Genomic DNA, 22,421 nt, shown 5'->3' with positions numbered 1-22,421 from the left:
AAAAGATACACCATCGTCACTTTAGACCAAGTAAATCATATCATCTGCGAGTAAGACTCATGTACTGATATTTTTTATAAAAGCTCCCTGAATGGGTTCTATGAGAATAACTGCCCTAATGTACCTATTTTTGTTTCACAAAGGGCTAATTATTCATCAACATTTGTGCCTCCCTTTTGATTATATAAAGTTGTCATTGTGAAGCAGCTGCCTAGTTAGGGAGTCATTCCCATCACCCATCCCACCCCCACTCCACATCAAGGTAGGGCCAGGTGACTAGTTTTCACCAATAGAAAGTGAACTGAAAGAATGTATATGGTTTCTGAAAGAAGGGCATTAAGGAACAAGTGTGCACTGTGTATTCTCTCTTTTCCCAACTGCCAACTGGATGCAAAGGATTCTAAGTGTTTAGCAGATGCAAAATCACAAGATGGAAAGCACTTGGGTCCAAGAATCACTTGAAAAAAGTAATGCTTTGACAAAGCTTTATATCATAAGACCACTAAGAGAAAAAGACAAACAACACTTACTGTGTTAAGCCTCTAAAATGTGGGGGTTTCATCAGCTACAGTTACCCAAATCAACAGAGAAATAGGTATCTTGAAGTGGGCTGCTGTTGTGATAATCAAATATGTGGCATTATATTAGTGAGTAGGAAATATGCATCAAGGAAATAACTAGCAGGCACTGGAAAGATGGAATAGTGGTAAGAAACATGTTGTAAATATTACTTTCAATAACTCGGAAAGCAGACTGACTCTAAGCTTGTGATTCTAGAGCAGTGATTCTCATACAGGCACAATTTTGCCCCCAGGGGACATCTGGCAATGTGTGGAGACATTTCTGGTTGTCATACTGGAGCAGGGAGGAAGTGGTAGGTAGAGACAAGAGATGTTGCTAAGACTCCTTTAATATCCAGTATAGCCCCCCACAACAGAGAGTTATCTGCATCATGATAACCCTGAAGTTAAGAAGCCCTTCTCTAGAGGAAGTGGCTGGAAAGAGCCAGAAAATTAATGTTATTTGCTCCTTGCTGTGTTCAGCAAATAATACAAGAAAGAAGTGAGCTCAGAAAATTAGTCAGTTATAAGCAAAATAAAGCATACCTTTATTCTGACATTCAGTTAAATACCTTGGCTTAGAGAAAGTCCAGAAATCTGGGGGCTTTTGTAGGTTTCAAAAACTATTTCTCCAGACTACAAACAGTAGGAAGGAAATAAGACTGAAAAAGCAAAGCCTCAGTAAGACTTCTCAGTTAAACAAATGGATTCATCCCTGCAGCTAAGATTAAATTAAGGTTTACTTTCCCAACCAAATGTATCCTTTAGATGATCTCTTGGACATTGAGCTAGTGTCTACGAAAATATCTTAAGAATTACAAAACATCATGAAAATATCATTTTTGAAGGCCAACTCAGTTGTTGCCATCTCTACTTCTCATATCAAAATTATTATACCTCCTTATGCCACTCATCAGAATTAGTCTTCCATTTGCACTCTTCCAGTAACACTTAACTCATTCTCCCTTTCTTACGTGTCTGTTTCCTCCTTTCCATTGTAAATCTCTTGAATGCAGATAGTCTTAGCTATATATCCCATACATGATCTAGAACATGTCTTATACATGATATACAATTAGTGTTTAAGTATATGTCTGTTGAATATATACTACTCTGCAAAGCATTGATCCCATGGTCTTTGATCTGTAGATGCTTATATTCCAGTATTAAGAGACACAACCACAAGAATCACTTTACAATATGGCAATTCTTATAGAATCTGAGGCACTACAGACGCTCATTTTCACATTAGGTGTCACTGGGGAAGAAACTGCTGTCTATTGGTCATTCTTCCATCCCAACTTCTTTTTTTTTTTTTTTTTTGAGATGGAGTCTCACACTGTCGCCCAGGCTGGAGTGCAGTGGCGCGATCTCGGCTCACTGCAAGCTCCGTCTCCTGGGTTCACACCATTCTCCTGCCTCAGCCTCACGAGTAGCTGGGACCACAGATGTCCACCACCATGCCCGGCCATTTTTTTTTCTTTTTTTTTTTTTTTTTTTTTTTTTTTTTGTATTTTTACTAGAGACGGGGTTTCACCGTGTTAGCCAGGATGGTCCGGATCTCCTTACCTCGTGATCCACCCGCCTCCGCCCCTCAAAGACAGGAGTGAGCCACCGTGCCCTGCAGCTTCCATCCCAACTTCTAATTGCATAGGACTGCCTGAGACTAATTACTAAACAAAGTTGTCACAGACTTCAATAGGAAAAACAGATAAGAGTACATATCTAAGAAGTGTAGTCCGTTAGTCTTAAAGAATTTGCGTGATCATCTTTTAAGGCTGAATCATAACAAACTAAATTTTAATACTTAAGTAGCAATAAGGATACCAAAAAGAAAAAAAAAAAAAAGAAACCACTACAACTGCCCACTGGAGGAAATGGAGAGAAGAAAGGGCATGTGTATACATTAGGAAAGGCTAAGAAGAGATACAGATAATAATGTTGCTACTTCAGACCAAGGCAGCTGAGCTGTATTTTGACACTTATGAGTGGCATAAGGAGGTATAATAATTTTGATATGAGTAGAGATGTCAACAACTGAGTTAAATAATTATTTGAACTTCTTAACCCATCTGGGTGGCTCTGACATTATGATGCTAATGGAGAGTTCACTATAGATGGGAAGCAAAGCAATAATTTTAATTTCCCTTCTAGACTAAGTCCAGTTTCTCAATTGAATATATAAATCATAGAGCCAGACAGGGTGACTGGATCACATGCAGATAAGGGAAAAGGATGAAGTCACTCAGGAGCAGCAAAAATCAAGACCAATGCATAGCTTAGAATGTAAAGGGTATACAGAATAGAAATCAGTGGAGAAATGAATAAGCAACTAAATCTTGATGGTTTTTTTACATAGCTCATATCTTGTTATGTTGGTTCTTTTATATGAGCTTACAATTGAGGCAGATGGTTTTGGGTTTTTTTTTTTTTTTCAAACATGTATAGTTTTTCCACCTTGATTTCAAGATGTTCAAGGAAAGCAACCTCTTCCCTTTCTTTCATATTTTCCTAAACCCACCACAGCTGGCAGTCTTCGATATACAGTAAAACTCAATAAATTTTTGATTTACTGGATTTCATCATGACAAAGAATTCAACTTTCTACAACCCCCTCGCCACAAAAAAGCCCAAATCTCTCAGAAAAAAAAGCAACATTATAATTTCCTACATGATCTTGTATTAGGTATATCTGCTCTCACAAAATTCTTGACTACTGGAAGTGTAAGAAACATTGCACTGTTATTGGCTTTCTGAGAGTATTGTGTCAAGGCATATCAATGAGAAAAAAATTCGTGAAACTGGTGAGAGAACATAAGCCAATGGCAGATTTTTTAATAGATAAATAGAATGCCAAACACAGCCTCTGGTAAGGCACTGATAGAATAGGAATTAGGAGCTAAGGATACACAACTTTGGGGGCAGATACAGAACCCAAATAGCTTTTGGCTTCAACTGCTACAACTACTGATCAGCCTTTATAATTAAGGATAGAAGGATCCAAAACAGGGCTAGAGTACCAGTGTTGGCAGATTTCAGAGAATAGCTGTAAACCAAAGAAGAGCAGTCTCTTACAGGCTAGAGAAAGAGTCACAAGATTCACACTTATGGCCACAAAACAGTGAACCTTTTACTGGGGATTCAAGTTTAAAATCACACAGCTTAACAGTAATGTTAGTTTTACCACTAGGTGGCAATGACACAGCTGCATTGGGCTGACATGATTAATTTTAAAAACTGTGCAAATCCAGACAGAAATTCCAAGATTTGTAGCACATATTTTCATTTTAGAAAAATTATTTTATGTACAGCTTACTTTATAGCAGAACGTGTCATTATCTGATTCAATATGTATGTTAACTTCTGACGGTTTTTCACACTCTACACTGAGGAAATTCATGCAATAAACACTATTTTTAAACACTTTCATCACACATCTTCTGAAAAATGTAGACATACACCTATCATGAAAATAAGAGAAATTATGGAAAACTAAAAATACTTTTGAAGTTTTAGTATTCTACAGAAAGCACTATAAAATGTTAGGTATTTAAACAAAAAAAAACCTTTAAAAAATGACTAATAGAGAACAACTGTAATTTATTTTTTAAAAATTTTTGGCCAAAACATGAAATAGCATGGAAACACTTTACTTTTAAATTACAAGTTACATTAATATTCATATGTGCAAAGTAGTTTCAATGTCTTGAATAAACATACTTAGTTTACAAAAAAAATTTATCAAAATTCTGATTTAGATTACATTTTAGCAGATTAACCCCTTTTATATGTATTAAAATAATAAACAATAATATTCATTAGTGTCTGGCACTTTCAGTAATTATCTCTGCTTTCTTCATAAAACAGGATACAAACATATGACTTATTTAAAATCATAAAACTTTATTATTGTAATTTCCTTTTCTCATCAAAGGGCCAGATATGACAATATTTTTCAAATTATAGACAACATTTGTGAGTATGCAGTAAAAACACTAAAAAAAAAAAAAATTATTAAATCTCAAATTCCCAAGATGTTCCCCCATATAAGGTGGGAGCTCATATCATCACATGTAACATTACAAAACCTGTACTATAAAATTAGATGAATAAATAATAAACCTATACTATTACCAAATTCATAATAAAAAGATCAACTTACCAAATTAAAATCAGCCTATTTATTCCCTTTGTATAAATAACCTAAAGTTCCCCAGGTTTTTATTTCCCAGTTTCCTACAAATGAATTGATCAGAATGCCTCTTTATAGATCAGCTTTCCCATAGTTTCTCTCTCATTTGGCAATAACTTCCCATATTTACTTCATTTCCAGAATAATCTCCCCCTCTTGCAACCCACACAAATGTAAGAGAACGGAGGCATGATTTCTAAATAATTTCTATAATTCATAATTATTTCCCCATTATTGAATTTCATTTTTGAATTATTATAAATCATCCTGAAATCTAATAAATCTTTCTCATCCTATCAGTCTATTAAAATATACAAAACATCATTTAAGATGGTTAACACAAGAAAAGATAACTATGGCAGCCTTCATAAATCAACCAAAAGATTTCAGAAAAGTGCTTCAGTCTGTTCAGTTATCTCTAACTTTCACTAGAAAATTTAGGGAATGCCACTGTTACAGAAGGTATAATTGCAGATTCTAAAAAGTGAATACATGTGTACATGTAATTTATATCTATTCAGTATCATCTTCTGATTATCTGTACAAATAAAAGGACAAAAGACACAGATGATGAAAACACACAATCCTCAAACCACTTCAGATACATTTTGTGCCTGTATTTCACAGGACCAAGTCTGAGAATTCAGAACACAAAGAAAATTAAGCCATATTGCAAAGAGTTTGTCACAAACACAATGAGCAGAACAATAAAATTGAAATGACATTATTGACTTGACTTTGTCATCTTCTGTTTATTTCTGATGGTGGCTCGAAGTTTACGTATTACCAGTCTATCAGGTAGAATCATATCACCTTGTTGTTCTAGATAATCCAATAAATTTTCAGTCCACTGGAGAGCAGCTGCATGATTAATATGTTTTTCTGGAATTAGTTCTATTTCCTCCTCCTCATTTTCACTGGATTCATCTGCCTGGCCTTGTGCTCTTCTGATGATTTCGCTATCAGTTAACACTTCATAGCCTGGTTCAGTACTGTCTACTTCAAGCCATTTTTCAAGGTTCTCAGTAGTCACATTTTCCAATCCTTTGGTGTGTTGTAAAATGGTAGCCACAGTAGCCACAGAAATATCTTCAACATCAAAGTCCAGGCTCTCTTTCTCCTCTACCATAGGAAGAATCTTCTTCCATGCTCTGCTAATGGTAACTGGTTTTACTAAGTTCCATGCCATTGCTATTTCATAAAGTGCATCCAACAGAGTCAGCTTCTTCCAGAATGATTTCAGGTCATTACCTTCTTCCAAGTTGTTCTGGAGAAGACCTGCACGATAATTTCTCTTCATCGTTGCTATGACTCCCTGATCTGAAGGCTGAATCAATGAGGCCACATTAGGTGGTAAATATTTAGCAAATATTTGGCCATCATCTGACCTTAGGACATTTTCATTTGGATGTGTTGGTGAATTATCCAACAAGAGCACAGCCTTTTCCTGCAAGCCTTTAGATCTTAAATACTCTCGAACTTGCGGCACAAAAATTTTATCAAACCATTGTCGGAAAATGGAAAGATCCATCCATGCACCTTTTTGGCTGAAATAAGAGACTGGCAGGTTTAAGGTGTCCGTTGATTTAAAGGAGCGAGGTTTCTTTGCTTTCCCCACAACACAAAGTTTAAGTTTGTGTAAACCTGTTGCATTGGCACAACACATGATTGTGACTCTTTCTTCAATTGATTTGTGCCCAGGGACAGTGCATTTACCTTTGATTACTGAAATCCTAGAAGGCAAGCACTTCCAAAAGAGTCCAGTTTCATCTGCATTGTAGATTTGTTCAGGCTGTAAATTCTCTCGTTCAATAAAATCTCGAAAGTTATTACAAAAATCTTCCACCGCAGTCTCATCTCCATTTAATCTTTCATTTCTAATGTTAATCTCTCTAATGCTGTGCCGCTGCTTAAAACGAGTTAGCCAACCGGCAGAGGGGTTAAAATCACCATCCATTCCCAAAGCATAAAAGAAGAACTCTGCCCTTTTTGCACAAATTGGTCCAGATATGGGATTCCCTTTTGCTCTTTGCTGGTTGAACCATTCCAGCATTGCCCTGTCCAACTCCTCATACATGGATGGCTTCATAGATTTCCTCTTGGCCAAAAGACTTGTGGAATCAGAACTGCTTGCATAAGTTATAATCTTTTCCTTATTTTTTCTTATATCCCGAACTGTTGTTTCACCAATTCCATAAATCACTGCCAGTTGTTTGGAAGAACCTCCGTCTTCAAGTTTCTTTATTATATCAAGCTTATCTTTAATAGTCAACACCACACGCTTCCGTTTCCCCGACATAGCGAGGTTCTGGGACTCACCCCACACTCACAATGTAGCAATCCACAAAATCCTTCCTTCTCTTACACAGGCTCACTTTAACAGTCTTAACACACTCAGTCTTTCATCCTTACCAGCAACCTGGTGGCCCTGATCCCCTCCCGGGCTGGGGTTGGCTGGCAAATAGACTGCAGAAGAAGGTGAAAGAGGAGGAAGTTTGAGAGAACAGGCCTTTCTTTAACTTATACGGGCAGTAGCGGAGGCCCCATGTCACCGCGGATAATCCGGATTAAAAGCATGTGTTTTATTACCCCAGCAGCCGTGAGAAAGACTATACCCCCATTGTGGCCACGAACCTCCTGCACGTCCAGATCCCGGGTAACCGCGCGTCACTAACCCCTGCCACACCCCAAAGTTACGGCAGAGAGCCGAAGAGCCTAGGAGTCAAGGACTGGCACCCTTCCTCAGGGGAACGGATATATTAGATTCCCTCCCCAGCAGCAGGGCCCTCCCGCCGCGTAGCCCCAGTTTCCCGCGCCAGCTTTAGCCGGGACAGTCCTCCCAGTCCCTCAAAACCCGCCAGGCCCCTCTCCCCACCTCTCTTGCAACCAGGACCCGCACAGCTCCCTGACTATCGCGCGGCAATCGCTCCGCCCCTAGCCACGCTCCCGGAAGATGATCCCTCCCGCCGCCTGGCCCCACCCCTCGCCCCACCCAGAGGCGGGACTTCCCTTGGTCCCCGGAAGGGGGGGAGGAGCATCGCTTGTCATGAGCTGGTTGCCGGGGCGGGGGCGGAGGCGGAGGCAGAGGCGGAGGCGCTTTGAAAGGTGAGAGCGCGAGGGCGGTGCGGGGCTGTCTCCCGGCTGGGACTCGCTCGCGCTCCCGGTGCTAATGGTTTATGAGAGGGGCGGGGGAAGCCGTGCCTCCTCGCGGACTAAGAGAAAAATTCCCGCGGGCGCTCTTTGGGTGAGCCGGAGAACGCCCCTCAGCCCTTTGCGCCTCTAGCCCTCCTCCTCAGTTGAGCTGCAGTGGGCGCGGTGCCCGTTATTTCCGCCTTGGGGAGGTGCTTGGAACTGATGTAGGGAGCTTGGTTGGTGATTTCTCGGGTTTCTGGCCTTTCCAGACCCTTGTAATTGTTTTCTCGGTGCAGAGCTCTTTTGGGGTCTGGGGGTTTCTGTCGTCCTGCGCGCGTCATCGCGAAGCTTGGCCTGAGGGTCCGGTTTCCTAGCTACTGTGCCCCTCCCTCCTGGAGGCAGAGTGACGGACTAGTGGGCTAGCGGGCGCTGGGTTCCTGCGTCCCGCCAAAGAGGTTTGTAATCATGAAAGTCACCCTTCCGGGTGTTAATTCCTGAGAGGATCTATTCCTCTGTCTACCACTCATTCCTGCTGCATTAACCTTCATTGTTAACGGATTTTAATGAATAATATAGTTATCCCGGATACCATGCTGGCAGGATCCACTTTGCGAAATTGTGGACTGTTGGACTGTGATTCGAAGTGGGGAAATAGGCTTTCCTCTCGTTATGTTTATTTTCTTATATCCTATTTTTGTCATGTTCTGTCTTGTTTTCCTGCCAATAGAAGAACTATGATAAATTTATTCATAGCAGTGTGATAAGAACTTGATCTTAATCATACACTGTAGCCCTCAAATCGTGTATTATGCTGGCTTGTTTTTGGTGTCCCTAGTAATTTCATCAGATTGTGAGCTCCTTGGAAGCAGAGACCATGTTTATTTGAAATGGTGGCAGCACAGTTCCTAGCAGGTCCTTGCATTTTGGTAGATATTCAATAATTATTTTTCGGCTTATTAATCTTTGCTCTCCAAACTGCCATATAAAAGAAAACATCGAAGAGGAGTGATGTTTTACACCCAAGAATGGATCCCTCCCGGTAGAATTTCAAATAATGACCTGGGGTTCCACTGCCTTTCAAATCTGTAAAGTGTTATCTACCACCTGCATTGTTTACACAGCAAGTAGGTGATTTCTAGAATGAATCTTTTCTTGAGTGTGAATTGACCTCAAAGTTTAGAAGGAACTATATTTCTTCTGATGAGAAAGTCAAGTGGCATCATCAAAGTACTTTTAGCTATAGAGGTACTGTGTTAGAGAAAGAACACAAGCAATATGGATTATTGTCTTTAATATATATTCTTTGGCAGATAACATAGCTATGTATGTGCATCTTATATTAACCATGAAACACAAAGATGTGATAGTATTGATCATCTTCATTCACTTATTTAATGCTTTCTGTTTGGAGTCTGTTTTTCTCTTTGCTTAAAGGTAAGGTATCATTACAGAAGCTCGATAAAATTCTCATTTCAGGAAATTAAGTGTATATTCAACATATACAGAAGTAACATTCATTTGCATGGATTCTCTTTTGAGTAGATTCTGAAGACCAAGAGGTATCTTACCCATCAAACTAGCTTTCCTTCACATTTCTCTTCCGAGGTTCACTCACCTTTTCCCTCCGTTATCATTCTTCCCTTCCCAGCTAATATAGTAAAGCTACCTACAATTTAAAAAGAAGAGCCAAACATATTCAAATTGTCTTTCCTTTTCAGTAACAGAATTTTTTACCTTACTGATATAAATGGTCATTTCGAAATATGAGAGACCCTGGCAATTTGGCAGTTGGTCCAATGAAACCTGATTTATTTTGTTTAAATAAAAGATGCTGCCTCAGGCATTCAAATTCTGCAGTTTTCCAAAATATGTTTTTCATCAGAGACTGCCTTTCTTTGAAATTTTACTTTTGGGCTCACTGGGGACTCCTTTAAATTTTGCAATTGGTGTTATTAATAAGATGATAGAGGGAAGTCTGCAAATACTCTTTTCTTGCCTGGTGGATAATAATTTACAGAAGTTTCTGGCCTAACTCATGTGCAGTGAAATTCGGTTACATAATTTTTTAAAAAAGCATATTTGTAAACTCTAAACCATTTTAATCGTTATTTTTCTGAAACTAAAATACAGCATGAATGAGAGATAAAAATAATGATTTTTAAAGGCTTAATTTTTACTATCTTGTACAAATGTGATATTGGCAGCCGTCATTGTGTGGCACTGGACGGGGAATCAAGAGACCCGGTTTCTAATCCCTGCTCTGTCACTAACAAGCTGCGTGATCTTCGGTAAGTCATTTAAACTCTATGTCCTTGGCTTTGATATTTACACATAAAAATAGATATCTTCCTTCTAGGATCATTGTCAGGATTTAAAAATCAATGTGAAAATGCACTAAAAACTTAAAGTTTCTTTTATGGCTTAACTGTGCAGTCATAAGTTTTTAATAGTGTGATTCTTAATCATTTCCACCATTGTCATAGGAATCACCTGTTTCATGATAAATAACTGACATTCTGGGCATGTTATAGTTTTGTAAGATAATCATCTAGTGTATATGAATTTGCTTTTGGGTACTAATAAAAATCATCGTTAACTTTAATGTTCTTTACTGTCCATATTTGCTTTAGTGTATCTACTGCAACCATATTTGTCATTGTTTTCATAAATGTTTTTTCATTATTTCTCCCAATTCAAACAGGTTTATTAGAAAGCCATGCTTTGTTATTACAGTGTGATATACTACACGTGCACATATGCACACTTAGCTTACGCAAATTTATGTGTTTACAAATACTTTTTTGTACTATACGGCTTAAAAATGTAAGATGCCTAGTTCGTGTGGTGCTTAACCAAAGAAACAGTAAGCTGCTTAAAACCTGGAGGAGAAACTGGGTGGACGTATTGTAACGCAGTATAGTGTACACAAAACCATACTTTAATATAGAGATTTTTTTAAAGGGTAATTTTGACTACACACAATTTTCATCTTTGCTGATTTTAATATAAGCCTTTTGTAAGATGCAACCCAAGGGTAATTTCAAATAGCAGACTGCCCTGTTGACCAGAATTTGTTAGATTGCTATTACAATGCTGATTATATTTTATAGCAATTACTGACATAAGGTTATACTTTGGGCAATGGCTCATGCCTGTAATCCCAGCACTGAGGCCAAGGTGGGAGGATCACTTGAGGTCAGGAGATCAGGACATAGTGAGACCTCCATCTCTACAAAAAATTTAAAAATCGAAACATATCGCTTGAGCCCCAGGAGTTCAAGGCTGCAGTAATCTATGATCATGCCACTGCACTCCAGCCTGGACAACAGGACAAGACCTATCTCTTAAAAAAATAAAAGTTATATTTCATCCTACACGCCATAATTTCTGCTGTATAATTTTGGCAGCCCCCGTTCTGATTTTACGTGAGGTGTTAACCATAAGACAGAAAGTCTTATTGCCGTATAAACATACCAGAATTTGTACAATTAAATGAGCTGTATCCTCTCTTCCACAATCTATAGGAAAAAAGTAATCCTCTTGGAAAGCTGGAAACATAGTCCAGTAAGATTCCCATTGCTCAAAAAATTTTTGGCATTGAATTTTTGTAATTACCTTCAGAATTCACAGCACATTTTTTGAATATTTTTAATGGTAGTTAATTCTCATCTTCTTAAGTTGGATTTCATTTCTGCAAGCTGCTAACAGGTCCTTATAACCGAGACAAGTGAATGAAGTGGGTGTTAAAGTCACTGTTTGGGATAAAAAATGAAGTGTGATTATTTTCATATTTTTAGATTTTTTATAGTGTGTGGTTTATAGAAAGACTCCAGGAATATTCTGTGCTGTGGTGGAAATATTGGAATAATCAGCCTCATAAGGTGATTTCTTTGGTGGGGATAGCTGTCAGTTCAATATATACCTCTAACACATGTAGTTTGAGGTCAGTCTCATTACATTGTCATATTTCTATTCCCTAACAACCACAGAACTACATATGTTATTTTTTCTAGTTATCTTACCTGTCACTAATTGTTCTTTTAATATATACTTGTGATAATTTTAATGGAATTCATTCTTTTCTAAATGATAAACTGACAGCTTTTGTTTTCCTTCCCAATACTATGCTCTGCTTTGCCGTGGAACTTACTTGTTTTATTCACTTAACTACATTATTGGATTGTTAGTTAAGTTTTCTATTGGTTATATTGTGTCTTTAACTTTGAGGGGAAAGCCACTCCCATTTTACTAAGGTATAAAGAGGCTACAATCTTAGTGGGTATATTATCTCTCAATTTTTCACTGCTGTCTTCTTTATGTCATTTGTTACTTTATAACTTTCTTCGTCTAAATTGATCTTTTATACTTTATATCATTTCTCTATTCAGAATCCTTTGCCTACAGGGTGAGTCATCCTGGTAATCCCATTCAGTTTTCTATTCTTTTCTCCTTTTTTCCAGCATAAAACTCTTTTTTATACATTTTTAAGCCACGCTTATTTACTGAACATACCATCTTCTTTCTTAAAGCCAGAGTTTGCCCTTACCATATTACTTGCCTGACATCCCTTTTTCTTTCGTTCTTTCTGTTCAAATACAATGAATCCTTCAGAATGCTATCAGATCACATCTGTTCAAGATAAAGTGAAGCACTTGCCTTACTGATCTCCCTGCATCTTTCCACTTCTCTTGCAGTTATTTATGTTATTCATTTGATACTAAATATTACCTTGAAATTTTCTTAATTATTATATATTTTAGATATTTTAGTTCTACATATAGATAATAATCTTCTGAAGGACAGCACCATGATTTTTCTATGTATCCCTTGCAGCACAACATACAACATAATTCAGAGTAGATGTTCATATAATTATTTCATGGGCATTCAGTAAATTATTTGTTAAATTAATGTTCTGCCATCTTCACTCAGATATTTCATGTGATTTTGTGTTTGTGGACCATTAAATAAAGCCAAATAAATATAATTTGTACCATAAATGCATTCATTGCTCTAATCTGGTTATCACTGTTATATTCCTAACAACTTTATTTTATAGAAGCGTAAGTGAAAATGATACATGTTAGAAGACATGAAACAAGGAGAAATTCTAAGAGTCACGTGCCTGAGCAGAAATCTCGAGTTGATTGGAGGCGAACTAAAAGAAGTAGTATCTCACAATTACTTGATAGTGATGAAGAGCTTGATAGTGAAGAATTTGATAGTGATGAAGAGCTTGATAGTGATGAAAGTTTTGAAAATGATGAAGAGCTTGATAGTAACAAGGGATCTGATTGTAATAAAACACCAGGAAGTGAAAGAGAGCTCAACTTAAGTAAAATTCAAAGTGAAGGAAATGACAGTAAGTGTCTCATTAACTCTGGCAACAGTTCAACATATGAAGAAGAAACGAACAAAATCAAACATAGGAATATTGACTTACAAGATCAGGAAAAACATTTAAGTCAAGAGGATAATGATCTCAACAAACAAACTGGACAAATAATAGAGGATGATTTAGAAGAAGAAGACATCAAGCGAGGAAAAAGAAAAAGGCTATCCTCTGTGATGTGTGACAGTGATGAGAGTGATGACAGCGATATCCTAGTTAGAAAAGTAGGTGTTAAACGTCCCCGTAGAGTGGTTGAAGATGAAGGTTCTTCAGTGGAAATGGAGCAAAAGACTCCTGAAGAAACGTTAGCTGCACGAAAGCGAGAAAAACTTCAGAAGCTCAAAGAACTCTCAAAACAAAGATCTCGTCAGAGACGCAATAGTGGTAGAGATTTTGAGGTGTGTTATATTTTGTTGGATTTGTTATTGTTTTTCAGTTTTTTTCTTAAAGTATTTAATTTTTATAAAAAAGTGCTGAGTCCGTTCCGTTTCTCAATAATTCTAGAATTTATTTTTTAATCAAGTATTCTTGAACATGTTTGATTACACTATTGTACGTAATATACTGTTTTATCATGAGCCTCAGTCCATCCTTTTTTAAAATTGAAAGACTATTTGTTATTTTATATGATCTTTCTTGTTTTTAACTTCTTATAATTCTAATGTCCATTTTAAACATTTTTACATCACTTAACCAAGGTATATTCTTCTTAATAATTTCAAAAGTTCAGCATTTAATATGACAAAATTATTTATTTTTAACTTTAAAATATGAAGTTAATTACTATGGATCTTTTTTTGCTATCAGATTTAATCTTTTAATTTTATATCGATGCTTACCGTTTTAATAGCACCATTTACTGAAGCATTTATTTTAATTTAATTAGGACTCTGAAAAGGAATCTTGCCCAAGCAGTGATGAAGTTGATGAGGAGGAAGAAGAGGATAATTATGAATCTGATGAAGATGGAGATGATTATATTATCGATGACTTTGTAGTGCAAGATGAGGAGGGTGATGAAGAGAATAAAAACCAACAAGGAGAAAAATTGACTACATCACAACTGAAATTAGTAAAACAGAATTCTCTTTGTAAGTTCAATATTAAGAAAATGTTTCATGAATTGTTCTTATGATATTTTATCAAGTATCAAATTAGCCTTTTAATATCATGTTCTAAATCATTGACTAGAAACTGTGGTTTCATTTTCAGATAACCTTGTCAGTTTAATAGTTTATTCCAGTGGTCTCAGGAACCATTTACATTTTTTAAAATTATTAACCCCAACACGCCTTTACTTCAACGAGTTATGCCTGTCAATATTTACCATTGTAGAAATCAAAACTCAGAAATTTAAAATATATTTATTAATTCATTTAAAATAATCCTTAGTAAATTTATTACATTAATGTAAATAACAATTTTATGAAAAGTAACTATATTTTTCCCCAAAATGTGATAAATGGCATTGTTTTACATTCTTGTAAATCTTTAATGTCTAGCTTATAGAAGCCAGCTAGATTCTTATATCTGCTTTTACGTTCAGTCTGTTGTGACATGTTGTTTTGGTTGAAGTGTATGAAAACAATTTTGCCTCACACAGGTAGCTGGAAAAGGAAGGAGTATTTTAATAGTATTTTAAAAATAATTGTTGATATTCTCATTTGATACTATGCCAAAATTTGACAAATGATACTGTTTTCTTAAAGATAATATGGAATTCAAAACCACATAAATGAACTTTTAGTACTTGCATTACAACCATTGGTCTGTCGTGCAGTTTAAATAGATAATTTCCCCATGCATGATTTGTGATAAAATGCATCAGTCATTTGGAAAATACTGGTTCACTGGATGATACAGATCCTCCAAAATATTGACATATTTCATTATATATATATTTTTAATTATATTCATTAATATCACCACCAATCCCATGAGAATATTTCTCAGGTATTGAGAAGCCGTCAGGCTCAGAATAGCACATACAAGTTTTTCAAAATTCTAATTTCTGCTTTAAAACTTGATTGTTTTCATTGGCGACAAAACACTGAATTGTTCTTTTTGAACTGACAGGCTTACTTTGTTCTTTTTTGAGAAAAGTCTGACAGATTCCCAAGTCTGAATAACCAGAGCTTGTCACTCTTTCTTTCAAATAAAAATGGTATTTCATGAAAAATGAGGCTTTCCCCCGGCACACACAGTTGCACAGGTGTTTTTCCCTCAAAACAACCATTGTACTTTGGTATGCAGTATAAGTACTTTTTATGCACTTTCCATTTCATCCTATAGAGTACTACAAAGATGTGTACTTCAGATTCAAGATTTAATACAGTTAATAGTTTTACTGCTTCAACGAGGACATTCTTAAGTGAAAGTGGCTTTTTTACTGTGAGTGCATAGTGGTAATGACAGTAATGATTACTAGTAGTTTGATGCTACTGCCATGATTCAAGTTAAGGGGCCAGCTGCCTTACCCATCACTGCTTTTACATCATCAATGAAAATGTCAACACAGTGAAAAAAGCAAATAAATAATATTGTTATTACTTGAAATCACAGATTTCCTTAAATGGACTTGGGCACTATCAGGGGTCTGCGGACAAACACTTTGAGAACCATTGGTTTTATCAGACTTCTTGAAGCTTCTCTCAAACAGTGAAACCTATCAGAGATAGGACGTTACTTACATGAAAATATAAATCATGGAACCTGAAAATGTAGGATATGTTTAAATTATTATTATGATTCCTATAATTCTACAAAATTTCAAAGATTGTTTTTATGATGTTTTACAGCTCTGGTAGGAACAAGGTGTTGGATGGATATACTTTTATTTTTTTTCTTTGAGTGCATTCTTTCCAAATATTTCAGAAAAGGCCATATTGACTAAAATAAAGCATGACATGACTTGATTTATATCTCATGATTTATAATAAAATAGTGGATTTTGAGATATGAATCAAATTTCAAGAAATTTGGCAGTTATAGAGATGCCAGTTACAGTTATCTCTACACTGCAAGTTAATGACTGTTTTCCTTATATCAGTAGGCACTGGTTCACTTGCCACCTGGACATTTAAATTACAGGGATACTCAATTAGGAGATATCCTATTTTGGGTTATCTAGAATGTGATGGAACATTTGCTGAGAGATGCCCACTCATATCAACTCCTGCCAATTAATGGAAATAAAAGGCTAGCATATGGGAACTTCAACTTCTCTATACCTTTTAGTTGTTTTTTTTAAGGGCACTTTTGGAGTTACAGAAATATTGAATGGAATGTACAGAGTTCAAATATACCTCCTCACATACACAGTTTCCCCTATTATTAACCTCTTTTATTAGTTTGGTACCTCTGTTACGGTTATTAACTGTAGTTCATACTTCACAACAGGGCTCATTTTTTAGTGCCTTTTATGGGTTTTGACAAGTGTGTAATGACATGTATCTACCATTACACTATCATACAGAGTAGTTTCATTGTCCTCAAAATGCCCTGTGCTCTAATTCATTCTCCTTTCCTCCCTCCTCTGAATCACTGATGTTTTTACCCTCTCCATAGTTTTGCTTTTGCCAAACTGTCATACAGTTGGAATCACACAGCATATAACTTTTCAGATTGTCTTCTTTCACTTAATAATATGCACTTAGGTTTCCTCCATGTCTAAATGTGGCTTAATAGTGCATTTCTTTTTATCGCTGAATATTTTTCATTGTATGGATGTACCACAGTTTTGTTCATCCATTCACCTATTGAAAGACATCTTGGTTGCTTACAAGTTTTGGCAATTGTGAATAAAGCTGCTATAAACATTCATGTGCAGGTTTTTCTATGGACATAAGTTTTCAACTCATTTAGGTAAATATGAGGAGGTTTCCTTTAAATACTGAGGCTTCCTGTTAATACTGAGCATCTCTACCTCAGGAAGATGTATATGTTTTTATGCAACATATTTTATCTTGTGTATTCTTAATTACAGCTTCTCATTCGGCTCTATTATCTACTCAGTTCTCTTTATTTTCAATGATTTTATCCCTACAAACTCTTTTTCCTCAACTTGTAACCAAGTTCATGCCTTTCCTCCTTTGAGTTGGCATGTTCCATTAGCTACTATTTTAAATTTTATCTTTTTGTTCCCATTTCCCAGTAACTCTACAAAGCACTGTATTCAGGCTCTTGCTTGTGTCAGTCCAGTGAAATTGTTCTTACTGAAGTTATTGATACCCTCCTAATTGCCAAAATACCTTTAGTTCTTATATTAACCAGGTATTGTCATGTACTTTACTACCATTGACCACTCTCACTTTCAGAATGCTCTTCTACTTTCTGTGGTACCCTACTTTTCTTGCATTTCCGTTTGTAATATTCCTTTCCTCTATTACTATTTACCGTGTAAATTTTGATGTTTCCAGGGGTTCCATGCTCAACTATCTTCATTTTGCTTGCGGGTTTGGGCAGTCTCTTTCCCATTACTTCAGTCCAGTCGTTAAGCAGAAATTCCCAAACATTTATCTCTAGCCAAGATTTTTCCTGAACATAAAGCCTAATTTGTTTTTATCTTATTGAAGATTGTTATCAGACTTTCAGACATCTCAGGCTCAATAGGAACAAAACTGAATGATTAAGAGGTAATATGAAGGAGTTTTGGGTGGTGATAGAACTGTTTTGGTGTTGGTTATGTAATTTTATGCATTGGCCATAGAATTGTACACCAAAAAGAGTGAATTTTATGGTATATAAAGTAGTAAAGCTCAATAAAACAAGCCATGTGGGTGCCCCTGCTTCCAAAAAACAAAAACAAAACCTAAATAGTTAACCAGCTTCCCTTTTCTATATTTCTAGTACCAATTAGAGTTCGTGACACATTATAGGAACTCATTGTTAAGTTCCTACAGATGATTAAGATAAGCATATTGGCTAAAGACTCCTGAATGTTACAGTTCAAGACTCAGAGAAATATTGGACATCAGATTTTTTCAAACATTAGAGAAAAAAATTCACATGTTCTAGAGTGATAATTTATGATTGAGTTGATATTTTTAATATTTAGCAATTTTATACCATATCTAAATATAATAAATAAAATTTAATATAGACAGTTTTCAATTTGCCAGGGAATTATGTTCTAAAAATTGCATTTGAAAATCAAACTACATTTTCTCATTAAAACAGTAACCTATGTGATGAATAATGAACACCACTCTACGACTTGGGTTAAGTTGTAATTAGGCTAGTATTCCCAGATTCATTCTCCTACCAACGAATCATATTCAACATATGAGAATTTGGGAGAAAATCTCCTAACTCTAAATTCAGTATTTCAGTTGACAATCGGAATCAGTAGTCCATGTACTTGCCTTTTTGAAGTGAGCAATTCTTACCTACAGGAAGACATTTTGTAATTTCCTATCTGCCATTTGGCTCTGAGAGATGCACCACAGGGTAGTTTCCCTCTTGCTACAGTCATAGTCTTTCTTTTATTATCAATCCCGATTAGTGTCTCTTTATATTTATTCTGAAACTACAATTCTTGGAAAAGATATGGTAGGGAGTAGAGGGACAAAATAGCAGTGGTCCATTGCATGCCACATTTACATAGTTCACACACTAAAAATATTGTATGCAGGTAAAGAGGAAAAATCTTCAGATTTGTGGATACTAAATATTATTTATCCAGTACTCTATTATATATTCAGAGTGACAGAATCAAGTAGTAGAGATAAGAGTAGAATACATTTCGGTCTACTAGTGCCTTGCTAGAACACTGGAAATTAGACTAAGTGAACATCCACTTAGTCTCTATCTACTAATTAAAGAAAATCATTCTATTAACACAATAAAGAGTGGGCCTAAGAACGGACTCAGAACCATTTATGTTAAATATTAAATCTTAGAACTTTCCCTTGTTCTAGGATAAGTAAAAAGTACCTGTGAAATTTATTGCAGTATAAGGTAAAGGTAGACTCAGAGGAAGAAAATAACTGTGAAAAGTGTTTCATTAAAAGAAACAAGAAAATGCTATAAAGCATTTGCTATGCAGTCTATGAAAAAGAAGTTATAAGGAGATAACAATTTGAGGTGAAAGGGAGCTAGCTAAAATAAGAATTGCCAAAAATTTTAAAATGTAAAGTCAGAAATAAAGTCTATGGAAAGCAGTAGATAGCAGAATTAACAGTACAGAAAATCTCATGAATGACAGGAGATAGTTGAGAAGTTCTAGGGTAGAGAATCAAAAAATAGTTATAAAGCAGAAGATAATAAAGGACTACAAACGAAGACCCTATTTCACAAATTTGGGGGAGGGAGTGGCAGAAATACAGAACAAATGGAAATGTAAAGGAAGAAAATTGTATAACTTTAGTTAGATATGTAAAAGAAAATTTGAATGTACTAAAAATCATACCATATTTTTGGATGGGAAAACATAAGATATGAATTCAAGGTTATTATAGAAGAAAGTATTCTTGAGGTATTTTCATAATGCGTAACACATTTATGCAGATTAAAGAGGCCCACATTGCTAATAAATTGATGAAAATAGTTTTGCAAACAGATGTATGAACTGTTTATGTAATTACAAGAATAAAGAAAAAGATCCCTAATCATTCTTTTTAGAACTATAAAAATGGCTTAATATTAGAAGTCATTAATATATTACATTAATATATCAATAGAGAAAAAGTCATATAATTTATTGAGATTCTAGGAGAAACATTGGTAACATTCAATGTCCATACCTGGCTTTTAAGAAAAGCAGTTGTTAAAAAATTAGTAATAGGAACATACGTCCTTTACATGACAGTATTTTAAACCAAGAGACAACAGCATACTTAAAATGAGGAACATGACAAAAATATTTTCTACTGACTTTGTTCTAGATGTTTTGAAAAATGCAATAAGACATGAAAACAAAAGAAATATAACTATTGAAAAAGAAAAGACATTATTTGAACATAATATGTGTGTGTGTGTGTGTGTGTGTATTATGTACACACATATAAGCTAAAAGTTTCTGACTTAACAAAGGATACAGAAGTTAAGAGAAGGGATATAAATACTTTAAAAGCAGGAGTAGATGTAGCATATCTTTTCATGGCTTGCATCACATTCTTTTTGCCCTACAGCGGTGAAGATAGGGGAGATATGTTAAAGTAGAAAAAGAAATCAGTTTCTTGTTCTGCCTCTGCCTCATACACTAGGCTGATATCTCCATTCCAGAAGAAAGTACATCAAAAATCTACATGCTTTTACCTAAGCGAATATTTGTAAACATTCTCTTGGTTCTTGAAATAAATTTACCACTAGCAAGACCACATCCTCCTGGGGGTTGTGGGAGAAAGCAGAGATAGTGTCTAGGAATCCTTTAACAGTGTCCATCTCCAGCTCTGTAGTGTCCCAGGAAGCTTATCTCCCAGAAATATCCAAGAGAATCTGACTATTTTGAAATTGGTAAAAGATCTCAGAAAAATCACCAGATTCACAGTAAGTATGTAAATCTCAATGGTTCTCTTGTATACCAGCAATAATTACTTAAGTGATATAATCAGGAAAAATTCCATCTACAATCGCAACCAAAATAAAGTTCCTAAGCCTAATATTAAGAAGAAAAGCAGGCCAGGCGCGGTGGCTCACGCCTGTAATCCCAGCATTTTGGGAGACTGAGGAGGGCGGATCACCTGAGGTCAGGAGTTCGAGACCAGCCTGGCCAACACAGAGAAACCCTGTCTCTACTAAAAGTACAAAAATCAGCCAGGCATGGTGGCGGGCGCCTGTAATCCCAGCTACTCAGGAGGCTGAGGCAGGAGAATCGCTTGAACCTGGGAGGCAGAAGTTGCAGTGAGCCGAGATCGTGCCACTGCATTCTAGCCTGGGTGACAAGAGTAAGACTCCGGCTCAAAAAAAAAAAAAAAAAAAGAAAAGCACGGCTTTATAGGTTAAAAAAAATACACTTTACTGTGAAACAGAACAGAAAACATGGATAAGCGGAGAGACAAGCATGTTTCTGAAAGGTAATATGCGTAGAACAAGAAGTTATTTCTTCTGAAATTAGTTTTTTTGGTTAAACTTTGCAAAACAATTCTAAAGAATGACAGCCAGACCAGTAGGAAGGGCAGATGGTTTGAAAAAAAATCTTGGCATATATGTGAAATTAGTATGTGATAAAAGATACATGGAAATCAACAAAGAATGATTAGACTACCAAATGATTGGCTATAAGGAAATTGATTACCTTAGAAAAAATAAGTTATGCATAAACACAAATATAGTTTCCTCTTTAATACTTTTTCCAGTTTTTTAAATAGTCATGGGGAAAACTTATTTAAAATGTTTAAAATATTGTTTAAAACAATATTCCTGGGACATTCCACAGAAGCTCATTCAATATAGGGATTAAAGCACTATGAGAAAAGCTCTGAAGGAGAGCTGAGCTCTAAGCCTTATTTTGCCTCCGTCTAGTTATGTCACCTTGGATAAGTTATTTTGTCATTGAGAATGCCATTTTTCTTAAGATGGGAGATTTGAATTTTATTTTCTCCAGTTTTCCATCCAAGTCTAAATTTTGTGTTGTGACATATATCAAATCTACCATGTATAACAATATTTAACTAGGGGATAGGAACATGAAATCTGGAGTCAGACGGGGTTCCAGCCCTAGTTCCGAAACTTACTGTTTGGTCTTAGGAAAGTTTTTCATCCTCTCTATATTTCAGTTTTCTCAACCAGAAATGAATCTAGGATAATGGTAGTATCCCACAGGCTTGTGAAAAATAAAGCAATGCATGTAAATGCTTACAATGATGCCTGGCATATATTTTGCTCAGTAATATTATTTTTCAATTTGAAATTCCAGGAGCATTATCCCACCACCACCCACCAGTCTATTCAAGCATAATGAAATAGGTGCCTTTTTCCTGACTTTTTTGAAGTACATTCTGATATACATTGATAAAAGAAGAATCTTATGGTTAGGGACAAGACTTCTCAAATGATTTTGATCTCTGCCCTTTCAGTTTCCTCTCAGGGTCTTTGAAATAGAGCAGCAGTTAGTTCTCAAGACTCTATAGCAAATGAGTAGCACTGGGCATAAGGACATTCAAGAATGATACCTTCAGTAGGATGAAATATTCTATGCAATTTG

General features: G+C 35.9%; 2 protein-coding genes across 13 annotated transcripts in view; one reads left to right on the top strand and one right to left on the bottom strand.

Moving 5' to 3' along the window:
* Positions 1-4,140: 4,140 nt before the first annotated feature.
* On the bottom strand, positions 4,141-7,729 carry JRKL (JRK like). Its single transcript, XM_019035730.4, has 2 exons — positions 7,628-7,729; positions 4,141-7,218 (listed from the first exon to the last, which is right to left on the bottom strand). Exon 2 carries the CDS (start codon positions 7,049-7,051, stop codon positions 5,477-5,479), a length of 1,575 nt encoding a protein of 524 aa, XP_018891275.1. The 5' UTR covers positions 7,052-7,218; positions 7,628-7,729; the 3' UTR covers positions 4,141-5,476.
* Positions 7,730-7,749: 20 nt separating this feature from the next.
* Positions 7,750-22,421, top strand: part of CCDC82 (coiled-coil domain containing 82) — a 37,137-nt gene continuing 22,465 nt past the window's right edge. For 2 of the 12 annotated variants that reach the window (XR_010129181.1, XM_055356558.2), the window contains exons 1-3: positions 8,350-10,172; positions 12,944-13,674; positions 14,163-14,367. Coding sequence is in view for 11 of the 12 variants with exons in the window: in XM_055356558.2 (XP_055212533.2) it covers positions 12,958-13,674; positions 14,163-14,367 (922 nt within the window). In the remaining variant the exon portion in view is untranslated. Of the gene's footprint in view, positions 10,173-11,681; positions 11,766-12,943; positions 13,675-14,162; positions 14,368-22,421 lie in introns of all 12 variants that reach the window. The other 10 variants (XM_055356559.2, XM_055356561.2, XM_063693477.1 and 7 more) reach the window with 10 other exon arrangements.

This window comes from Gorilla gorilla, chromosome 9 (genome assembly GCF_029281585.2).
Source record: "Gorilla gorilla gorilla isolate KB3781 chromosome 9, NHGRI_mGorGor1-v2.1_pri, whole genome shotgun sequence".
NCBI lineage: Eukaryota > Metazoa > Chordata > Mammalia > Primates > Hominidae > Gorilla > Gorilla gorilla.
The sequence above is the reverse complement of the archived record's forward strand: the minus strand, read 5'-3'. Positions and strand labels throughout refer to the sequence as shown.

Excerpts from the sequence above, each read along its gene's own strand:
- JRKL (XM_019035730.4), bottom strand. The coding sequence starts at position 7,051 with ATGTCGGGGAAACGGAAGCGTGTGGTGTTGACTATTAAAGATAAGCTT.